This window comes from Morone saxatilis, unplaced genomic scaffold (genome assembly GCF_004916995.1).
Source record: "Morone saxatilis isolate NCDOM2014 unplaced genomic scaffold, NCSU_SB_2.0 Contig16, whole genome shotgun sequence".
Taxonomy (NCBI): domain Eukaryota; kingdom Metazoa; phylum Chordata; class Actinopteri; family Moronidae; genus Morone; species Morone saxatilis.
In genome coordinates this window covers 11377607-11402151 of record NW_023339718.1, presented here as the reverse complement: position 1 = coordinate 11402151, position 24545 = coordinate 11377607, and the positions used below count along the sequence as shown (strand labels likewise).

General features: G+C 38.6%; 1 protein-coding gene across 1 annotated transcript in view; it reads right to left on the bottom strand.

The window, feature by feature from the left end:
- The window catches only part of grid2 (glutamate receptor, ionotropic, delta 2), a 408773-nt gene that overhangs the window by 38650 nt on the left and 345578 nt on the right, over positions 1–24545 (bottom strand). Inside the window, exons 10-11 of the mRNA XM_035658229.1 lie at positions 10481–10582; positions 4032–4229 (exon numbers count right to left, since the gene is read on the bottom strand). Of these exons, the coding sequence (XP_035514122.1) occupies positions 4032–4229; positions 10481–10582 (300 nt within the window). The remainder of the gene's footprint in view (positions 1–4031; positions 4230–10480; positions 10583–24545) is intronic.

Here is a 24545-nt window from a genome sequence, read left to right as displayed (position 1 = left end):
CATTTAGGAGGATCTATTTGGCAGAAATGCAATATAATATTCATAGGTATGTTTTCATTAGTGTATAATCACCTGAAAATAATAATCATTATCTTTTTGTTACCCTAGAATGAGCCATTTTTATCTACAGGTGTTGTGGGCACTTTCCACCATGTTGGACTGCCATGTTTCTACAGTAGCCCAAAATGGACGAACTAAACATTGCCTCCAGGGCCATTAACCCTTTTCGCATGTTTCACAGCCACTGTAGTTTCTCACTATGCGCTTGGAAGGAGAGGGTGAAGGGAAGGAGTTGCCATCTGCAACTACACTATTATATGCCACTAAAACCTACTAGACCACAATGAAGTGTTAAAGTGAAGGGAAGTGAAGTGAAGGGTGCAGGAGTTGGTTTCTGTGTTTTCAATCGTTACTGGACTTGCAACCCTATCTGTTCCAACCTACTAAATCTATGTACAGGGAAATCTGTAATGATGTGAAAGCTTTACCAAACCCTGACGAATATGAACAGGTTAATGACCATGCTGGCACTTTTAATAATTGCAGCAATGTAAATTAAGCCAGGATATATTGGGTTAGACCTGACATTATGCCCTGTTTTGCGTCTGTATACATAAGTATGTAAGTACTGTCTCGTAAGCCCACTGTAAGCCCAGTGTGGACTGTATGACTTTTTAATCGTTTGTTCATTAATTCATTGATCTGCTTTTGTGTCAGCATGCCTCCAAAAGCATTTAAAGCCTTTCTCATCAGTTGGAATTTTAAGAGACAACTAATGACTGCTTTAATTATTTACATGTAAAGACTTTAAGTTGAAAAAAAGCTGTTAGTGAGTATGTCTGCCAAAAAAAATAGACTGAGCTCAGCTTAAATGCAGAAACAATGATGGCTAATTAAAATGTTTTCAGTCCCCAGTGCTTGGCTAGCAGCTGTAGACATCTGCTTCTACCATAACAAGGATTTAAGACGCTGATGTGAGTGGGTGCATGTGTGTTTGAAATCTATACTAGTGCGAGAGATAGCACATATTATGAACTTGTTCGATAATGAGATTTTCCTTATTGGTCAAAACAACTGACAATAACAACTTTGCTACTGTACACACACACTTGCATGCTTACCCACCACACACCAAAATTCATATCCCCATGCGCGCACACACACAAAACAAACAAAAATTTTAATCCACTGTAGGCAGAAAAATCTGCTAATTTCACAGTCGAGTGAGGAAACAAAATGCTTAAATATGCAGAAATTGTCACTTAAACTGCATAAGAAGAATATTAGGATAAACCCTGCAGGATGCCTGTTGGTTTAGACAACACAGCGATATGCATGCAAGTGTGTGTGTGAGTAGAGATGAATTGCCATGCTGACCGCTGTGGTCAGTCAACATGGAAACTTCCAGAGAGCACTCTGGGTAATAATTATCTGGTATAATTGGGTTTTTGGAGAGATAAACCTTGTTGCTGACTGATGGGGAAAACAAAATTATTTGCGCGTTCAGTTTATTTACAGGCTGTGCTTGTCTGTGTACACATAAATATGAATTGTGCTCAAAGCATTTCTCTATAATTTTGTGAGCTGTTGCATGGAGGTTGGGGGTGGGGGGAAACAAAGGCTGAACACACAAGTATACAAGGTCAAGGGAAGGAGAGCCCAGTCTTAAAAAAAAATGTTCAAGCTTGACACACAGCCAAAAGAAAATAATGAAGTGAAGGCATGGAAAACTTCTGGGAAAAACATTGCTGACTATAAAAAACATCCGTGACCTATGGAGAAGGAACAAAATGTGCAGCATCAAAGGGCACATGCAGATACAAGCATGCACTTGCACAAACACATATACTCAGTAGGAAATGATAATTAAAGACCAGCTTAGTCTTTAATGTATAAAAATTTATGAAGGTAGTTGAATTTTCTGTAAATGAGAATCTACTTCTGCCTGTGTAGGGGTTGTCCGTATGTTTTTCTATTGTTGAATTAATGTCTCAAAGTGTAAGTAACCTGTGCTTGTCCAAGGGACATCTTGAGTCATGACAGCATTAAACAAATTAGGTATACTTAAAGATTTGATTGATTTTTCAATGTGGTGTTAATGAACACTATTCATTAGTCTTGAAGGTAACAAATTCTACTGGTTTCAATCAGTCTAGTCAAGTCTATAAAATTTCAAAGTACAGTTTAATTGCTGAGGTGATTATCTTATGGACTGATAATAAAATTAGCAAACTCACTTACATGGCAACAATGTTGTACCTAGCTAAAATATTTATTTAATCTTACCTCTAGTGAGTTTTGGTATCAAAAGGAGAAAAGAAGTGTTGCATTGTTGTTATTACTGCCTTGGCCTTGTTGCATCCAATTTTAGAAATTCATGAATGTTTCTGAGGACAAAGAAATAGCGTGACTGTAAGAAACTGCGGTGAGTCCAAGGTTTATTGCGGCAGGCCCCTACATGACAACAGTCAATGAATGTTTTAAATAACGGCTCCAGAGGAACAGGAAAGGCCTGAAACACAATGAGCTACTCTGTATATTTGGTTTCCATTTGTTTACTTAGCATTTGTTTTCTTAAGAAAAATATAATGTGCTCTGTCTTTTCTACAAGAATGAGTCATGCGAATATGCGGAGGAGTTCTTCAACTTCTCACAGAAATATTGATCTCAAAATGTTGGATTGTGGAGTAAAAATGAAAAATCTGGATTATCAGACTGTACACATTTGAAAATACCTCTTTACTTTATTCTGTTTTCTGGTAAAATGCTAAATTTTTCAATAGAAAATAATCAGTACTGTTTGCCAAAAGCTGTCCAAGTCTAGAGCATGTTGGAATAGACAGGCAATAGAGCTTTGGCATCTAAACTGAGGGCAATAAACCTGGTAGTACAAAAGATTGACTCGCAAGGTTAAGTAGGAGTTAAGGAGGTTACGTTGGTACACTTTGTGCTAATGGACAACAAGGTTACTTACTTGACTTGATACCTCAAGTAACCTGTATGCTACGGTGGCTGTGTTATGATTATCACCAGTAGTTATCATCCAACTGTACCAATGTATTGCCCTTAGACGATAGGTCTCTTCATCTTTGTGCAATCCACATTTATAGCTTCACATTCTCTTGAGAAACGTCATCCCCACTTTTCAATGAGGAAGTTCAAGTGCCAGTAGTTATGCATCAAGTACTTGAAAGTACTTGAAGTCAAATTATTGAAAAGCTGCTGTGTTTTATACCAATATGCAATATCACATTTCTGAATCTTTGAGTTCTGCTCTGGTTCACTTCAGACTACATGCTGCCATGGTTATTGAAAGAGTGTCTGAATTTCTCTCTTCAATTTTAAGAAGTTAATCTCAGTCCTATGGTAGTCTTATTCAAATATTAGCGTTTGAAGTGACATGATTTCCAGTGGGAATGTTATGATGGGACTCAAAATGGTGCAGACTCAATCTGAGGGAAGCTATATTCGCAAATGCAAATTAGTATGGAGTCATCATTTTCGATATCCAAGGGGTGTAATCAATGGGCACAGACCAAAGTACCTCTAGACGCAATTGGGTAGACCTACAACCAATCAGAGCAATGAAATGCGTTACACAGTATAAAATATACCATCCAGTTCATTTAATACTGACGCAATAGCAGATTCAACAGTTACACTTCCACATCAGCCACAGCCATCTTGGTTGTTGAAAATGTTTCGATGGCCAGTAAGGTCGCGCTCCTCTGTCTCAGTCATTGTATCAAACCCACACCATATTAGATTAACAGTCGTGATTGGCCTGACCAGATCCAGATTGGGTGGAAATATGTCTGAACAGGCCGCCAGATGCATCTGCGTATATAAAACATGGGATCGCAGATTCATCTGATTCCCCCCCAGGCTTGAACAACAAACACCCCTTTGCATATTCTCTCCACAGGTTAAATTCAATACAATTAATATTGCATTGTTTTTTTGTATTGCAAGTGTGTGATTAGCTGTGCTCACATGTGTTTGTGCATGTGTGTAAATTATTTTCTCCTCACCTTGAAGACCAATTCACCCATCAGTCCGTTCCACTGACCGTCGGGCTGTAAGCTGCCATATTTGTGGTCTGGGGCGACGTAGATCTCATACTTAAAGCCCAGATAGTTGGACAGAGCATCCAGGACGTCAATGGAATAGCCCTGGTACTTCTTCGGCTTTCCCAGAACATTCTCTGACACCATCACGAATGGCTCCTCCTGGAAGGCAAAGATCAATCAGTGTGTCAGTAAGTCAGTCTAGCAGCCAATCAATACACCAGTCATTGAAGCATTAAATCACCCAATTACTCAAGTGGCCATTATACCACCACAAAAGCTCACCCTAAAGGTAGGAACGTGTCTATGGGAGCTTACACATACAGTGCAAGAATTTCCAACATTGGACATTTTTAACACATTGTTATTCACACGAGTGTAATTGTAAGTACGTTTAAAACCATCCCTCTGGTGTCTACATTGTAAAAAACAGCTTGGATGGTTAAATACATTTCCTGCCACTAATAAAATCAAAGCCTTTTATGTTTTAGGACCTGCAGGTTTTTCATTGGCTTCCAATCTTCTTCCCTTTCACTGACACATTGCTATCTCTGAAAGCTACCTTACCGCCCTCAACTCTCACCATGCATTACCATTCTGTGTAGAATAGTGCAAATGGGATTTTTGACCCTTATGACATGTGAAATGTCACAGCCTGGGTGAAATCTCACCACTGTGGGTGAAATATGTATCACATCCCCCTCTCTTGTGGCATGCATGGCTATCCTCGATCCCTGGTATAATACGAGACACCAGAACATTCTCTTACTCTCATTAAACATTGCTCTACATTGCCCTCTAGTGGCCAAAAACTCCACAGAGTGTCTTAATTGAACAGTTACTGGTACACAACTGCAGAAAACAAAATACCATTGATAGCACATTTTTATTTTAACCAATATGGTAGAAAAAAGTATTCTGACCAGAAATAATGAATAATTCTGCCTTTTGCTGTTTCTGTGAAGGCAAACCAGATGCTGACAAATGTACCAAAACAGATACAAACACATGCTGTACTTGTACTTTGTCCACGTGTTTAAATTCTTTGCTACAGTAAGCCCTTTCTTTTTTGGACTATCTGTTTGGGATTCCAGGAGAAAAACAAGATGTACCCTAGGTACATCTTGGCTATGCTCCCAAACTTCCCTACTCAGCTTTCTTTTGATTCACTGAGGGAACCATGTTTAATAATTTATTTAAAACATAACCTATTTAACATTTTCAAGTGAATTAAAATGTTGAAAATCAATAATCGCACCATGCAATTCAGCAGATTTGTTTTTTATTGGTTCATTTTTAAATGCAGTTGGTACGGCTGTAGCCCTTGTTTATCGATATAACCATGGCATCTAAAGGGCAGCTTCCTGTTGAGGTTAAATGACATCCAGCAATGTTGACATTTTAGGCAATTAAGTGAAGCCAGCACAAGGAGAAACAATGTATTTTTTAACAAGGAGAGCAGAAAACTAGAAGGAAGCTCACCTTAGAAGAGAAAAACAAAATTGATGTTTACTTGTATTTACAATGCTTGGATTGAGTTTTTCATTGAGGAGTTTTCTCTTCAGCTCTTGCCCCCCCTCCTTTCTCTCTCTTCTTTAATAAATCCCTATTGATGAGTGAAATGTTTTAGGCCAATATGTCTTGCAGATTTATGAGGGCCTGTGTGATATTGACTGGATACTGGCTGCACATTAAGCACACACATACGGACACACACACACACAGGCTATGCTACGCATTAACTTGGTGGTTTCTAATCCTTGCGAGCTGCTGCTGTTCAATAAGCTATTAGGCAGTGAGTAGACATGCATGCCAAGTCCCTCTCTCACCACAAGCATCCATCAATCAAGGCAGGAACACCCGCTAACACACACACCCATACATACTGAATTACTCCCCAAGTACCCATGATTGCTTCCCTATGTGGGTACTCTTAAATCTTAACAAACAAACATAAATGTGGTGGAGTATACATGGATGACCCTGTTGTGCAGGGGGACAATAACACAGTTGACCAAATGCACTTATAATGTTCCAAATGCACTTATAAGGTGAATGTTAACGTATTACACAGCTATAATGACATTTCTTCAAATTCATGTAGTACTGGTGAACAGAGCAGAGAATCTAGACATCAAGGCTTTAAAATTACCGATTTTGCCTGCATACACATGAGGATGCAATAATATTACGCACACAATATTTTCCATCTCAAACAGCTAGAGTATGTTCAGGCACTTTTTCATTGCACATTCTATATCTGAAGGGTATGACAACAGCAGTATAGAGGAATCCAATATGCTAGGTAACTGTCACACAAACTAGGGTGCTGTTATATCTTTACCAAGCAATGAAAGAGGAAAAAGAATGAAAACAGTTCAGCAGCAAAGACATATTAAATAGCATTTTAAAGGAACTGTAGGTTTTACAAAGTACAAAAAAAGTAGTAAGGACATATTCAGTTTGGTTTAACTTGGCAGTTGGCACTACAGCATATTGATTGAAAAATTGTCCTGAAAAAACTGGAAAGATTTTCATTTCAAAACGCATTCAACTTATCCCTCTTCAATTTTCTCTCTATTTCCAAAAGATATTTCAGCTTATTGTGCATTGATTACTGCCCAGTCTGCGTTCCAAGTGAACAGGCTCTGTGGTATACAGTGAAAACACACACAAGCACACATACCAGTGCTGCACACATGCATCCACACACACATGCCCACCCACAGCTTGCAAGCGAACCATTTAACACATAACCAATAGCAGCAGCAAATCAATAGAAGGCAAGAAACTCTGCATGTGCAACTCTGTGTAGGTGTGTGTGGGGTGGGGGTGGGAGTGTTTGAAAGTACTGAAAGCATGTTTGGTAGGTAAAGGACTGGGAGAACAGAATATATAAAAGCCCCTCATGTCTTTCTAGTGTCTCAAAGGCAACCCACGATTTTAGCTTAGCTCACTGTTCTCTGGCAAGGGCACAGATTGTTTGACACAGATGTCATTTCAAGTTGGCTGTACAATACATGACAGTTCTCTCCTTCACTTAGACATCAACATGAATCATTTCTACACCTGACTGCCACTGGTCTTTCTTTATTTTTTTAAACTTATTGACCATGGTGGCTGTTGGGAAAACATTGTCAAATCTTTGTGGAACTATCTAGCCAAATCATTTTGTGATAAATGTTCAGCAAAAAACAAAACAAAAAAAACCTCTTTTAAAGAGTTGTCCAAGTTTTGACTTTTGAGAGGCAATGAGTCATGTAATCTTCTAAACACTTCCCATAGCTCACTTGTTGGTCTGGCTTTGAGCTGCCGGGCTCAATCAATACTCAGTCAGTGGTTTCCAGACTAAAATCTTGTAACGAAAAATTACCTTGCGAGATGTAGTCTGGTTTTGTGACACTAATCTGTCTCTCCTGTCCCTTTTCCCTCCCAGTCCCTTTTCCCTCTCTGTTGTTATTCTGCAGTCTCTTTTTTTCCCCTGCCACTCACCAGATGTAATATACACCATTTGGCAACTTTCCACACTGCAAAGTCTCCCGCTTTCCCTAAACATATGTCTAGGACACCTCTTCTCTTTCCATCAATCCATCCATCGAGGCTACAACACTTGTCATCCCTGAAATATTATCTAACATTCCTCTATATTCAGCAATCCTTCTCCTACATCTCCTCTTTGTCTTTCAGATATTGCTTCCATCTCATTTACCTTCTCCTCCTCCTCTCTTTCCTCTACACTAATTCCTTTGGAACAAGTTCATCCCCTGTCTCCTCTTGACTGTAAGCACCACATGTGGTCTCAGTGCTGCTTGGGTGTTTTTGGAGACATGATTGGGACAAGGAAGATACATTTTCCACAAAGACTAAGTAATGGCATTTGAAGAGTCCTCTGAGAGAATGCTGGGAATGTCATGTGGTGATTTGCAGCGGTGAGCATTTTCAAAACACTCTGTGGCTTTGTCTGTGAAATTGGTGTAAAAATGTAAGCCCTGCCAATCTCTGCAGAAGATTAGATTTCATATTGTTATAAAAATGAATTTTCCCCCACTCTCTGTTTGATAAAGATGGAGAATGTGTGTCAAAAAACAACATATGTTTAAGCAGTGCACATTGTGACTCAACAGCTAAAACTTAAACTTTGTGACTTACGATTTATGTTGAACGTGCAACACAGATTTTTTTTAACTTTTCAGGGGAAATCCCCATGGCTTGGGGGTTGAGACAGAGACCATGAACTGCAATGTAAATGGGACATTAGTTGCATTTCTCTACTTGTCTAGTTGTCATCTTTCTACTGTCGCTATATAATAAATCTAAAAATGAGTAAAAACTTCAAATGTCCTGTTGTTCTTTCAGCTGGGACCCATTCCCAGTAATAATATATATATATATATATATATAGTTTTGGACAACTTTGATAGCTGTGTAACAGAAAACCAATTGCTACTTTTCAGGACAAAACTTTCCACAATTTCAAGTACCTGCACATAAACTGCTTCAATAGACTATTACTTTACCAACAACACCAAGTAGTCTACCAGTCTACCAGAGTAGAGACATACTGTCAAACATAAATGTAAACATAATTTAAAATATACCCATGTCTAAATCAACTGAATTAAATATCATCAATCATCATTAACCCTCACGACACATTTTGAATTGTAGCCCCTCACAGTTGTCTGTAGTTCTTAAAAGAAAAACATTAAACTTTAGGTTCATTTGGGGATAAACACTGAGCGCTCTTTCATTATCTCCAAAAAATGTGAACTCAAGTTAAAAAGGGACATCTTCTGCCTTTGGCTGCATATTTGGGCTGCAGTAGCTACATTCACAGCGTGTTACTCATAAATGTGGAGTAGAACCAGGGAAATGTGGGTGCACTCTCGAAAAATTAAGCAAAAGATGAAAAATCAGCTGCTGAGATGAATCAAACCAAATTGGGGACATATGCAAGTCTGTGAGTGTTAATATATGGGCTGATTTTGTACCTTCAGAGTCTTAGATCTAAAGAAAACCATGTTCCTTTCTAGAACATATCATTTTCATGTGACCATTTAAAGGATTCAAATTAAATTTCCCAGTTGCAAAATATCAATTTCGATCACATTTGTAAATTGCTACACTACTGAGGCCCGAAGAGGGACATAAACACATAATTATAGTGATGTAGCCATTCCTTGGTAACATCCATTTAATAATCAATACAGCTAGTCAGTAGTATTGACTGAGAGTTATTGGCTGTAATAGTGGTATGATCTCATCACCAATTAACTAATCAATAACTATTCAACAGACTGGCTGATAGAATAGAATGAACACATTCATTTATAGGTAACTGTGTGTGTGTGTGTGTGTGTGTGTGTGGATGGTATACTGTATGAGACCATTGCACCTTACAGACAAAAAAAACTGTTACATCAGAGCAGAAACAGCCCAGAGCGATTGAGAACAATCTGTTCCAAAGGTCTCTTCAGAAACTTAATCTCATGCACGCACACTTGCACACAAGTACAATCAGGATGTGCCTTTCAAACATTCTCAAAAAAAGTACATCCTGGACATTTCACACTATTTCTATCTCTTTTGGTCTTTAGGTCCTCACGAGGCACCAGTCACAACCAGAGGTACTGGACGTAAAGTGTAGAAACAACAACAGAACACAGAACATAAATGTAGGAGCGACGCTACACTGATGATAGGAAAAAGGGGCGATGTTCAAAAACACAATCCATATTCTTTTTTACCCTTTAAGGATGATGAAAATCAAAGACTGGAAAAAAAACATAGAGAAAGAAAAAGGCATAGATGTCTAGCATTATCTCTTTCTTCTCTGCTTCTCACTTCAAAGACGGGATATGAAGAATTTACAGCAGTGAATCTTTAAAGCCCTCATGGGATGTACTCGAATCGATGCTGCAGGCAAGACAGACAGAGCTGGAGTCTCACTATCATCAAGACTCCAATGGTCTATCATCTAGCCATCAAATGTCAGAATGGAAGCAAATGAAATGATGATAGCTTAGCCCATTAGTAAGCTCACCTTGTTACATTTTATTTGTGTTTCATCGTCTCCGACTCCTCTCTGTCGCCTCAACATTTCATCTCATAAATGTTTGTCTGCCATTTTCATTCCCTCACACAAGCTCTCAATATGTCCCTCTCTTCATCTATTCTCCACAGAGACAGTTGAATGATGGGCGGAAAACTAGACAAAAGGACAGATTTACAATAGAGCAAAAGGTTTAAGTCTGACATGCCAGCGCTAGTCACAATAGTCCGTCTTTGATTCTTCTGGGTGAACTGCAGGATCATTTTCAAACAGGAAACACTGAAATAGGTCTTTTTTTTATGTATGGTCAATTGGAAATCACAGGATAATAAAAAAAAAAAAAGTGGTCAGCTTTACTCACCAGAACAGTGACAACTCGTAGCACCACACCCCTCATGTTATTTTCCAATTTCCTGTCTGTCAGCGTGCCATTCAAGCCGTGGACTGGGTCCCACGTTGCCAGCTGCAATGTGTGCACACACAAACACACAATAAGTTAGTTTAGCAGACATCATGGACACCAGGTTGGGTCTTTCGAGCGATAGGCTGTAGAGAGGAAAAGAGGCAAGTACATGCACAAGATTTAAAAACAATAAAAGTGCATGATTGATTTAACATTAGCATGTTTGCTATAAAAAGTCAGAGCAGAAGAAAGATGTTAAGACACACACAATTGGAGTGCTAAAGGATATTTAATCAAGTCCCACTTTTGTATTGTACATGTATGTCAAATTCTCTGCAATTTATTAAGGTTTATCCGTGGTTAATTATGTACTGTGCCTGTGAAAAGAATGGTGATTTCCTTTAATTCAAATGGGCTTTATAAATATAACCCAGGCTTGTATGTCTATCAAATTGCATCATAAACTTCCAGTCTTTTCCCCGAGACCACATTATTTAAGTCCCTAACCATATTTTCTTAATCTATGTGCTGCCCTCTGCTTTCAATAAAATATAGTTTTTTAGCTTCAAAGATCAAACTAGCCTGGTTTCCCTGTAGAGAGAGAGAGGCTGTAGGAAAAAAAGAAGTGATTTAGCTGTCTGCTATCCAGAGACAAACACACACAACCACACACTCCTACTGTGATACACACAAAATTGCACGGCATGATTTGTGCTTAGAAGAAAACACAAACACACCAGAGAAGCAGAGGGCATACTGCAGAGGGAAATATGGGATAATCCATTTTTCTAAAGCCTGAAGTTACTGTTGAATATGTGATTCTCTGCCAATTCTGATCAATTCCCTTTTGGGACCATTACTTACAATAAAGCTTAGCTAAACTGGTTTCTTTTTTACACCCTGCCACTTAGTTAACATTTCATATCCTGTTTGAAATATTGTTGACGGAATAAAAGACGTCAGTTAAACTCCTCTGGTAGGATTACTTTCCTTCGTGGTGTCAAGAGCAGGTTTTTCCATTAGAAGCCTGTTGTCAACTACTGTACAACAGTATGATGACAGTATTGAAGGCAGCTGGGAAAGAGTAACAACTGAATTGCCTTTCCCACATTCATAGAAATAACATAATGTTCTGGTTGATCGGTGTATTTATTTTGCCTTATTATACCTCTTCTCAGGCCTATGTGGATTTGCTTGATTGACATCTCACTAACTCTCCTGTTTCACCAAATTTGGTAGCCTCTCGTAATTTAGCACTGACAAACTTCAACTTGAGCTAAAGTGTAATCAAAACATCTACACTGATGGGCCTTTAAAAAGCTTTGTTCTTGGCAGGGTATTATTTCCCTTTTAATCATTTCCCTGCAGAGCTGTGGTCCACTCACACAGGGGTTTTCACTTATTTGACCGAGTAGGCATGCATAGGCTGGCTGACATCTCTCCAACTCTTTTAGCTTTTTTTGCACCTACTCTCCAGTATATCCTTATATTCCTTATTATGTATTATTCTAATCATCATTAAAACATTGCTGTGATTTCAAAGACACTGCTTTTCTATCTGCATTTATGTAACACCCACAGACACAGCCAGGTAGATTTTCTTACATATCATCCTCGTTTCAGCCTGGAGGGGGAGATGTGGAGCTAGAATTTGAGTCTGACCTCCCTTCTGCACACACAAAATCTGTATCCTCTCTTTGTTCTTTCTTAATTGGATAAAAAACAGATGCATTTGTAATCTTGTGTTTCTCAGAAGATGAGTCCACTAACCTTTATTTTATAACACAGAAAAACCACTGCTGTCCTAATGTCAATATAGCCCTTGATCAGAGTGTGTCAATGTGTGTGTCCAGCCTTCTCTCTCTCTCTCCCCTCTTTCTCTCACAGATGCTGCCTGTAAGCCTTCCCAGTTTTCTGAGTGTATAGGTGCTGTTTGTGTGCCGACAGTCGTAAACTTACAAATATGATAAAGGGGGTGGATGTAAAGAGAGAAACATATTAAGGACACACAAACAAGAGACAGACAAATTAGAAAGCAAGAGATAACATAAACAACAAAGAGAAGAGAGACAGGGAGAGATGGGGATCACAGAACAGACAAACAAGATACTGATACATGGTGAGCAGCGATGATGAAAGACACTGTAAAGGGTGAATTTACAGCACAGCAGCTGTCTAAGTGCTTGTAAAATGTGAGTGTGTATAATCAATATAACATTAGCAGTGCAGCCACCAAGGGAGGCCAATAGTACAGGGAGGCTTCAAATTCATACTCATACACCTGCAGGAAAGAAATTCTGCTGTGTATGCACACAAACTCAACAAACACCTGTAGGAACAGAAACAGTATCGCAGCAAACGGTATATGGAAAAGACTTAGAGAATTAAAAAAAAAAAATCACATATATACAAATTATGCTGTAAATGATACACTGTAAATACTTTTAAGAGACTTTTTATCAGGATCGAGCGTCTACTTTTTGAGGTTAAAAATTACATTAAAAAACTGTGTGGATCTCAACACGGGCACACTATTGATTTTCATAATTATACTGTGATATAAGCTTACCAGAAACAAATAAACAAAAGAGTACATAAGCAAAGAGGCCAGCACTAATACACAATCACACACACACGCACACACACGCACACACACGCACACACACACAGGCACACAAAAACAAGCCACACATGCAGGGGCATGGGTGCAACACATGCACACATACATACATTATGCCTGTGTTTTGCCTCTTGTCTGTCCTTCAGTAACAAGCAAGTGACAAACGTGATATGAACACTAAGGTTGGCACACTCAAAGAATGTAGATTTGCAAAAGATACTTTGAGGGAATGCTTGCCTCTTTTCCAGCACCTGCTGTACACACAGAATAAGTCCAATACAACAAACTACATTAGAATTACCACCTTGCGGCTGTATTCCTCTGCTAAACAAGTTGCAGTTTAAATTCATGTCTGTCCAGACTCAAATATGTAGATAAGACTTTAAAGGAATTGAATGAAAGGTATTAAGAATATTTTTTCGCATAATGGAATTTATCACTATGAATTTACTGTATAATTTCCAGTTAGACATGCAGTCTTCACTATTATTTTTTACAGAAGACTAACAGAGGGCTTTGGACCAATGAGCTTGTGGTGGCCTACAAGAGGAATAGCCGGCCCCCTGTCCTTGTTGTTTTTGATGAAGAATTGAAAAGCATGGACTCTTTCCAAGTACCTTGGAATCCAAATCAGTAGAAAACTGGACTGGAATGGCAACACTGAAGCCATCTTTGGGAAGAGACAGAACATACTGTTCTTCCATTTCATGCTAAAACCTGTACTGTAGGTATCTGTTACATATCAGTTTAGTTTGGTGACAGAGAAACAGTAGTGAAACCAGACTTCTTGAGTGGGATCAGGGGTAGTGTAGATAAATAAAGCATGACAAATGCAAATTGAAATTGTGTTGTAGAGCAGTGTGTGCTTCCCTATCAGCCTATTCAGCTGTTGATTTCTTGAAATCTTGACCCGGTCTTTTGATAGTGTGGATTATTTGTGGCAAAGCCCTTAGGAAAAAGAAAGAACAGTCAAATATCCAGTAAGTAAGTGAACCTTAGCAAACACACCTGCTACAGCCCACTGTATTTCAGGCTTGTACTGAGCTGTTTAGCTGTATGGCACTGAGCCCCAACCCTTAAATTTAAAGTCAGTGTGAATGTACTCTGATAAGATGTGCAGATAATGAGTCAAAAACAGTGTTTAATAGTGTTTTCTGTACTGCCTCTGAAAGACAAGTATTAACATTGCCTTCTGCCATTTCACCCTTAAGCAAGGCACTTAATATTGATTCCCCTGGACTGTGTTAATAAAACAAGTGTTCCTATAAAAGACTACTTTGAAAACTCTGTCGGCCACTAATGCCTGTTGCTCCGGCAATAAAAAAACATCTGTTTTTGGCCTCAGTGTTCGAAGTTGAGACTGCACTTTGCGATTGTGAAAAGAGAATAAGATGAATAATAAAGAAGATTCAACAATGAACATCCTGCAATGGCCTGTGATGAAGGGAGGTTGCGCTGCATTTCCCACAGCGTTTAAACATAAGTCACTAAGTTGAGGAGAAACACATTAATCAACATAGTCGAGCACTACAGTAATCACAGGGGCTATCAATCAGGGGCAGGCCGGCTTTGTTTGCAGCTGTATAGCAAACGCTTGTGACGACACTCAGTCATTTACAGACAGACAGGCACAAACACACACTAATGCACACACATTATGCATAACAGGCACAAATAATTTGATTCTCCCACTCTCAATATGGATTGACCATGATACATTGGGAGTTTTGAATGGTATGACTTAATGATGACTAAATAACCCTTTGCAAGCCACTGAGACTTGTTTTATTGTTAAGCCCAGTTTCTGAAGGTGTGTGTTTTCCACACAGATCATTTTAAAGGGCAATTTGGGATTATTCCTCTTTATTTTTACTATCAATTCTTAAATAATTACTGAAAGAGCACTTTAATGTCTAATTGTTTGTCAGTGTTGTGTTATGTTTTTATTTGAAATGTACCTTTATATTTATGTTTATTATAGGCTACAGTGAGTTGTGCAGAGAACTGTCAACGTTGCTGTAATTTCTTGGTCACCGCTAGATGTGAATAAAAGCTAAATCCTTTAATTCCCTCTCACATATTTATCTCATATTCTTCCATTTCATAGACCAACATGCAAACATGAATAAATGAGAGAGGACCGAAAGGCGCAGAGAGAGAAGTAAGTCCGAATGAAATTAAATAACCTCTCTGCAATATCACAACAATATAATATTGTATAATATGGCTATGCTACATTTTCTGAATATCAATATTCCCTCTCTATATTTATATTATTTTAGCTTTTATATCAGAGAGTGTGAAGGCAGCCTTGCATAGGTGTGTGTGTGTGTGTGTGTGTGTGTGTGTGGACATGTGAGTCAGGAGCTAAAATGGCAGCTAGCAGAGTGGCCCACTGCCTCTGCTTATCTCCACAGCTCCAGATAAGGGCTCATTTCCCCCCGACAGTACGAAATAAATGTGCATTTGTTGGTGTGTGTGTGTGTGTATGTGTGTGTGTGTGCATGTTAAGTGAATGACCCACTGTGCTCAGACCGTTACCATGTCGACTCAGGCTTCAAAACACTGCCATTAGCATCCCACAATACTTTCCTTCCTATTAATCTAGAACTATCTCTATTTTCCTTTCTTTACCTCCCTCCGTTGTTCATTTACAGCTCTCTGTTCAGTCTTTCTTTTCACAAATTAGTTCCTTTTCACTGTTTCTGTAACTCCCTATAGTCTCTTACCTTACCACTATTGTCTTTGCAACAAAATTAGCTCATTTAGATCAGATTGACACACATTCTCCTGAGTGCATGCACCTATTACACATACAAATAGGCGCATAACTTTAGACCTGCACCTTGGCCAGTCAGATTAAACATGTTATAAATTATTCTACAGCTAACTCGCTAGCTAGCTAGCATTAGCACGCCTTTGACTTCACTCATAATTGAGATGAAATTGAGGTTTGCTGTTTATTATTTATACTGTACTACCCATTTACATACGTAGTACTACCCACCCTACACAGTTGTATGCTTGTTGTAAATTTCTTGGTGTAAACTTGTACCTAAATTAGATAATTATTAGGTTTAGCTGGCAAGTTACGCTAATGCTAAGTTAAGTAGTTTCATTAGCCACAACAACTGAATTCAAAGCTGCTTTTACTTAAAAAAACAGTTGTGTACTGCAGGAGCTGGAGGAAAACAGGTGCTTTACACACACAGCACATATGCCAGATAGAATACACACACACACACACATTCTTTGGCACCACTGGGGTATTCAAAGCTAAACCAAACCACCACAGACCTTTGAATTCTAGCATGGTGTCCTGCAGTTTTGCTATGCTAGCTTACTCGCCTTACCTCAAACATAGAAAAATAAATATATATTTCCAACTTGTGTCTAACAACCAGACAACGCGTGAAAACACTTTGTGCTCAAGCTTGTAAAGTGCTTTACAAATAAAATTATCATTACTATTGTTATTAAGCTATACATTGTCTCCTGCAGGGTTTTGGCATGCCAATCTAACTCAGCAACACTGAGTTTGTGTTGATAGCCTCTATAATAAAATAATCAAACTGCTACCATAAACTGAAAGCTTTCAAAAGATTTGAAAATTCCTATCAAAGTCTATAAGTGCAATGTTTAATAGAATATAAAACTCACTTATAAACAGTTGTGGTGATTAATACAATTCAGTGGGAAAAAAAACCCCACAACTCTCCAAAGCTTAAACTCGGTGAATATTAATGTCTGTAAAGCCATCAAGAAATACATTTGGGCATTAAAATGTTTTTACTATCATCATTTGTATTCCTTTTTTGGAGTCATTAGAATCATCACGACTAATGTGATGGCAATAAACTGAAAAACAATACAGCATGTAGCATTGGTAAATTGTAGCTTTAATGTTTTATGTGGTTCTCAGGGGGAATCAATGTTGGATCTGTAAGAACAAACAGATATTAAAGCAAACAATATGATAAAAAAATAAGTGTTGATTTATTCATATCACTCACTAGAAGCAGATGTTGTCATTTTGCACAAGTGATAAGTGAGATTTTCTCACAGCAGGGAATTATGTTTGTCATCACAGCTTTATGTTAGTTCACATTGTTTCCTCTAGTCATTTGTTTTCATTAACTTTTTTTTTTTTTGGTGCAAACTTTGCAGCAAGGATACATGTTTATTTTTTTCCTTCGGGTTAGTCTAGGAATGTAACAATTCCAGTGGGGATTATTTGTTCGCATGTGTTTTGTAAATATAAAACACCTGTTTTTAAATAGTGTTCTTAATTAAGCAAAAGCGTCAATAATGCTTTTTGTCTTGGTAAATAGAAGGGGAAAAAATTATGGAGAGTTTGTGACAAAAATTATGAGCTTAATAAAATTTGAAACACACACACACACACACACGTGTTTATTTCAGCATCGTTAGGCCATGGTGACCTGACCAGCAGCCTTTAACACTGCAAAAAGGTGATATACTTTAGTCACCTTCCCACCTCCACCATCATCGTGACCAACTAACACTTACTAACACACACACACACAAACGGACCTCCGTCACTTCAAGGAATGTGTAACCACACACATTTAAAAGTAATTGGACCATCGACCGGTGCTGTGTGGGGGCCAGCAGAGTCATTTACTGTTACAACAAACCCTTTCACTCTACAGAACTCACCCACCCATCCTACACACACACACTTAGATGAACACAAACCACACATATACAGTACGGACAGACAATCCTCTAGTCTAAATGCCATATCACTTAGGATTATTTTGAGGCTTCATGCATCTCTCACTTTCTCTCCCTGTGGCAAACACATCAAAGCACACTGTGCAACAAAGTCTGGCTTTGGTTTGATTGTTACATATATGACTTGTAGTGATTCAAAACACAATCGATAGCAGGTGACATTTTGAACAGAGCTGGAAACAGTGTATACAGCACAGACAGAGTTCGGCAGCTGCGACAAAATCAATATGCAGAGGAAGTTGTAAGAAGTAAAACTATCAGAAATGTATGAATAAATGTCAAAAATCTGTCCTACAATGCCTAAAATGACTATTGGTAGACAAAAAAGCAACTCCCCATGAAATTGGACCAGGGCAATTGCTGTATTAGCCGCTGCACTTCCTCTCACCCCACATCATCAGCTCCACCAGTAGCGAGAGAGATTTGATGATTTTGGGCTTTCTAATGCAGTGCACTATTGACTTGTTAGTGCAGACTACTCTTATCTCCTTGTAGTTTATCTGCTTACTCTTCACCAACAGCTAGAAAAGTACAATATGATTTTTTTATCCCTCCATTTATCTGTTTTCTCCGTGCTAACCTTGTTCCATCTGCCAAACACTGGTGTGTCGCTTCCAGCTTCACAACACTCCTTCTGTCGTCTCTGCCAAACACTCATATATGTGCCGTTGCAGTAAAGAGACAGTAGCTAGGCACAGACACAGACAAGCTGCTGAGCAGTTTCACCACTCCTGTCTCCCACTCTCTCCTCCAGTGTCCCCCCCAACCCCCTCTTTCTCCCCTGCTGATGAGTAACATGTGTGCCGGTGCTGTCTCCAAACAGCTTGCACACCAAGCCTTCCTTCTGTCCTCTACTCTCTTTTTCCTTTCCTTCAATCCCTCTTCCAATTCTTTACAGCCCACAAACCCTTTCTCTATCTCCCCCTCTGTGTCTCTACCCTGTCCCTCTCTCTGTCTCCATCTTCTAACAGAGAGGGGACAGCTTGTTGAAGCAAGCAGTCCATGCTGCACTAGTATCAGTGCTCTGCACCACCGACTGCCTAATCTCAGCCTTATAGTGTGTCTGCTCGTCCGTCCTGCTCACTCAAAGAAAGTAGTTCCCTAAAAAGTGTATTCTATTCTATTCTGCTGTTTGAATGTGTCCACACGCCGGTCTCCATCTCCATATCTGTTTCAAATAATTGCACAAATGCCATTCTCTTAATTTCTGCCCTTTTTTTATAAATTGTTGGTATGATGAAATTATAAAAGAACTATGTCCTATTACGATCATTATGTCTATGATAATGGGACCTCAACCTGCAAAGCAATTATATTTTAAAAAGCCACTTAGGCAAACTTCTGCCCAACTGCCTACTTCCATAATAGAATTGGATTTCAGAAAAACAATTACTACAGCAAAATAAATATTGCTGGCAAATTACTGATAAACTGTGTAATATGTAAGCTAATAATTTAAATGGAAACATTGTCCATTAGACTTATTTTTTTAAATTCTCTCCTCTATGCTTGGGAGAAAAATTTACATTGCAATTTTAGAAATAATTTTAAAACAGAAGAGCTATTGGTGGGAGCCCAGACTGTCTCTTTCTCCCACATACATTTTCAAAAATAGACAAACTGTTTAAACCATTCAACCACCTTGGTTAATGGTAGGGTTATATTTAGCAGTATAGCTAAATAAAAACAGTAAATGTGAGAGAGAGAATACAATTTTGGAAATCATAGATATCTTGGTATGGGTTTGGAATCATTCACAGGTACTAAAAGCACCCAGCAACCTTACAAACTATGATACATTTATTTTCCAACACTACACTATTGTCATGTCAGTCTACCAGCTCATTTCACAAACCTTCAGAGGACTGGCCTCATATTTGTACACTCAGAGCACACACTGTATGTTTCAAAACTGAATGTGCATTGGCACTGCTGTTGGTTGACAATAGCTTTGGGTACATTTAATTTTAATTCTGGACAGTTTTTGCCTCTAGAAAATCAGTCCATCACATTACTGTCATTCAATCATTTCATTCCCTTTGGGGGAGCTCTACAAGGTAACATCAAATGGAATAATGGATTTAACATAGCTCTCATAGGCCTTACTTTATTTGCATTGTGTATGGAAAGATCAGCGATAGCATTATGATTACTGACAGGTGAAGTGAATAACACTTATTATCTCATTATCATGGCACCTGTTACCTTATCATGGACCACCTTCAGTGGGTGATATATTAGCAGCAAGTGAAACATTGTCCTCAAAAGTTGAATGATTTGAACAGGAAAATAGGCAGCGTGAAGGAATGAGCGACTTTGGGGCCAAATTGTAATGCTAGATCGACTGATCAGAAGCATATCCAAAACTGCAAATCTTGTGGAGTTTCCTGTCTGCAGTGGTTTTCAGTACTCAAAAGTGATCCAAGGAAGGAAAAGCGATGAACCGGCAACAGGGTCATGGGTGGCCAAGGCTACTGCATTGAGATGTTGTACGTATTTTCATTTTGTTTTGTGTACTTGGCTCCCTGACAACCACAAATTAACAGCTGGTGGCACAACAGCATTTGTTAAGTTGACACAATATACCAAATCTGTCCTTCCTGTCTGTAGACATATATTCTTTGCTTCTTTATCTGCTTAGTACATTAAATTACTGTCAGAGAGCAGGAGAAAGAGACTTGAGATGTTCTCCCTTTGCCTCTTCACATCTAGTTGACACAGCACTTGTCGCCAGGATCTATAAAAAATGCTGGACTTGCAAGACGGGTCTGCTCACTATAGCTCACCAAAAGATTTATGGCACCTACCTTGTGCCCTATAATGTTTTATGATGAACCATTAGAATCAATGATTCTTCCGACTCCCCCTTACTAGTTAAAGATAGGGTATTCAGTACATTCATCCACTGTACTCTTTGACTGTAAATTAAATCTGCATAGTTTTGGTTCATGGCATATATATATATATCCTGGTAGAGAAGGGTTTGGAAATTCAAATGGTATGTGAGCTGTGTATGAGGGATGTGTGAACAGCCTGTACATAAAACACATTCTAGGTACAGAAGGATTTTGTGAAATTAATGTCTGATTTTCATTTACAATTAACACTGTCACTGTATCACTGTAACAAAAATGCAGGGCATTAGAGGAAAAGACAATGAAAGAACATTCAGCTTCCCTTTGAGGATACGTTTTACAAATAACTTTAAAAGGTACAGTTTGTAACATTTAGGAAAATAGCAGAAATGGAATATAATATTCATTGGGAGAGCAGGTTCTATTCAGGTCCGCCATGTTGAACCGCCATGTTTCCACAGTAGTCCACAATGGACAAACCAAACACCAGGTCTAGATAGGGACACTAGCATTTTTCTCAAGTTTTGTAGCCACCATAGTTTCCTCTACACGCTTACAATGGGAGGGTGAGGCGAGGGGGTTGTAATCTGTAAAACTGCACCACTAGACGGCACTGACCTTTGATGTTGTCCATTATATGGTGTATGTGTGATATACTGTGGTGTTTTAGGAATATGATTTTCTTATCTTACACCAAGAAATCATTGCAGTCATATTTAGATTGCAGGTTGTGGAAGAAAGGCATCATACACATGTCCTTAAGTCATGAGTCTTAGGTTAAAGGTTTGAATAGGGACTTTTGTGAATAACTAAGTTGTATTTCCCTATATGTACTGCAGTGGTGAGCATATGGGAGCAGTAAGAGTGGAAAAGGAGGAAAAAACAAACACAAAAGAACAGAGTGAGAGCTGGAGTGTATTGACGGTAGATGATCTGTTCAGGACCTGAAGTAATAAACTGCACATTTGGTTCTGCCAGATCACTCATATGCTTTCATTCTCTCTCCCTCTCCCTCTCTCTCTCTCTCACACACACACACACAAACACAGTCTCATACACACACTCGTCTATACAAACTGATCATTACAATAGCGACAACAACAAGCTCTGTTCTGATTTCCCAGATGAGCTGCAAGCTGTTTTATTGCTTGCTTGAATTGTTGGGAAGATGTGTGTGTGCATAGGTGTGCATGTGTGTGTGAGAGAGAGAGTTAGATAGTGTTTTGGTGTGTGTGTATATACAATTCAAACTTTCTGCTTTAACATGCTTTTAAATAGCAAACTTCAAATGATTAAATTACTAAATAATTAAACCGCATTATCATTTAATATATTGTCTGTGTGCTTTTAATTGAATGAGAAGACAATGTTTCATTTATATTGCCTCAATGGAGTTCGTAGAACATCTCTTTCAAATCAATTAACCTCTGTGTTTGAGATATGTTTGGCAAATGAGAATACATTTGTTTGTGTAAAACTAAGCTATGTAAAAGAGTTCCATGGGTATCTTATCAGAAATAAATGCATTACAAATTAATGATAAGGTGCTTATGTAATTTGTGTGTTTATCTCTGTATGTGGTTGTTATTTTTGTCTTTTATGTTCGCTTAGATGGGAACTGAGAAAAAGACAGGGAGAAAGAGGCTGACAGACTCTAAATGGTGATTGGAGAGAAGACATAGAAAGTATAAAGGAGACTTGTGGGGAAAAATGGGCAAAGTCGTTTAAAAAAAGATGTTCTCTGTCACTGCTTTCACTCTCCCCATAGGAAAATGAGAGGAGAGATGTCAGACAGTACAATGTACAGATGAGGAGTCTGATAGAAGACTGCTGAAAGGTTGAGGATCCAGGGGGGAATACATTTTGACCTGATGGGGGTTACCTGCAAAGTTCTTCGACAATGTTAATGGGAGGAAAAGTTTTCAACTTTATTTGTCTGTTTCAATGTCTGTCACCCTCCTCCATTCATCTGTCTGGTGTAGGCAGGCATATTAGGTCTCTCTCTTTTCCTCTTTGCCATCGCACTCTGGGATACATACATTGCTACCTCACTATACTGTGGTAGTGTGTATAAAATATCTACACCTGTGGCTTGGTAAGTGCTGTTTCTCTCTGGAGATATATACTTAGTAAGACTTCACACACACACGTATAAGCACACATGAAAAAGCATGCAGGCAGAGAATGCATGTGACTGAAAATGCAGACCTACTTATATACCTGAACACACACACACATGCACACTCACAAAATGCATGTGCAGATGAAGAAGTAAATCCATAGGGACTGTTGAGTGGAGTTAAGCACAGCAGGAATAAACTAAAGTCATTAAATACCACTGAGTTATAAATAATAAATGTTCATACATGTGGGGTTACAAATTATACATGGACAAATGCAGTGAGATATCATGATGGAATGAATGTAAATACAAATTAGATGTATGGTTTTAAACCATCAGAGAGACGACGTCCACAACATGATTTTAGTTTTGTCCACAGAACCTTTTTCAGTCAAATTTGTGAGGGTGCTATCTAAAAAAGTTACGTACATTCAGACGAACCATCTGCCAACATGGACAGGCGTTCATTCATACCACATGATTTATATAAAATCTTCAGAAAAAATAGAACATTACCTGGATCAACACTAAAACTTTGTGAAGCACTATCTCAGAAAGGCAGAGAGCCATAATTCTGCCGAAACCTCTTTTGCAGGTTCTACATAAAGCTCACTGACAAACCTTAAGGTAGATGGATTTCTGTTTTATAAGTTTTGCACCAGGCCAGGCTTACTGTGTTAATGTCTTCTTCTGCCTCTTTTTCTTTTTCAACCTCTTTTTTCTTATTGTCACTACACCAGATGATTGTATATCGGAAAGGTGCTTCAAAAAGCATGTCACAGCATGGAGAATGCATAAAAAACAAAAATTAATAACCTCCACTGCTGCTTCAGCTTCAGACAGACTTATTTTATTGGTGAAATAATCCGTCTGTAAAGGACATTCTTTGATATTACACACCGTCCAGCAAATACCATGGGATATGGGTATGCTGGTAAAATATTGGTACAAAAATTGTACACATGCATGGAAAATCCCTATATGATTATATGATTGATATGAAATGGCTCATTAGCAAAACGCTTTCATTTGCTTATAACAATAAAATTGCAATCATCCATCACAACATTCACATCAATGGAAAATCCAACAATGCAATTCTAATTACTTGGTAATTTTCTACATCTGATCTGTATTACTTCTTCACTTGCAAGCTAATATTGTGCGGCTATGCCTTCAGGAGACACACTACTCATCTTTAAACTTCAAATTGCAGTGGATTGGCTGCATTTACTGTAATTCTATCCTAACTACCTGTTTATCATTTGATTTCTCAGTAGTCCTGCTGAGGAAGTAGAAAATGACACCTACAGTAGCAAGTCCATTTACAAAACGTCAGCTGCACTCAGATTGCTAACCAGTGTGTCAGTCAGTCTGACAGCCGGTATGTTCATGCAGTTCAGTGGACAAGCAAGTCAGTGAGCTGGTCACTCAGTCAGTCAGTAACTGTGACTCAGATGTTACAACCTTGACAGGTCTGGTAGACAGCTGACTGCTGGACATCATGAACTGTACCTCTGAAGAAACAGACACTGACATTTTAGGTCTGCAAGTGTGTGTGTGTGTGTGTGTGTCGCACGTGGGGACAGTTAGGGGCTGTTTTACAGCCATTCTGGCAGCAGGATACACTTGGCGCCCTTCACTTCTCAGCTGTCCAACACTCACTCT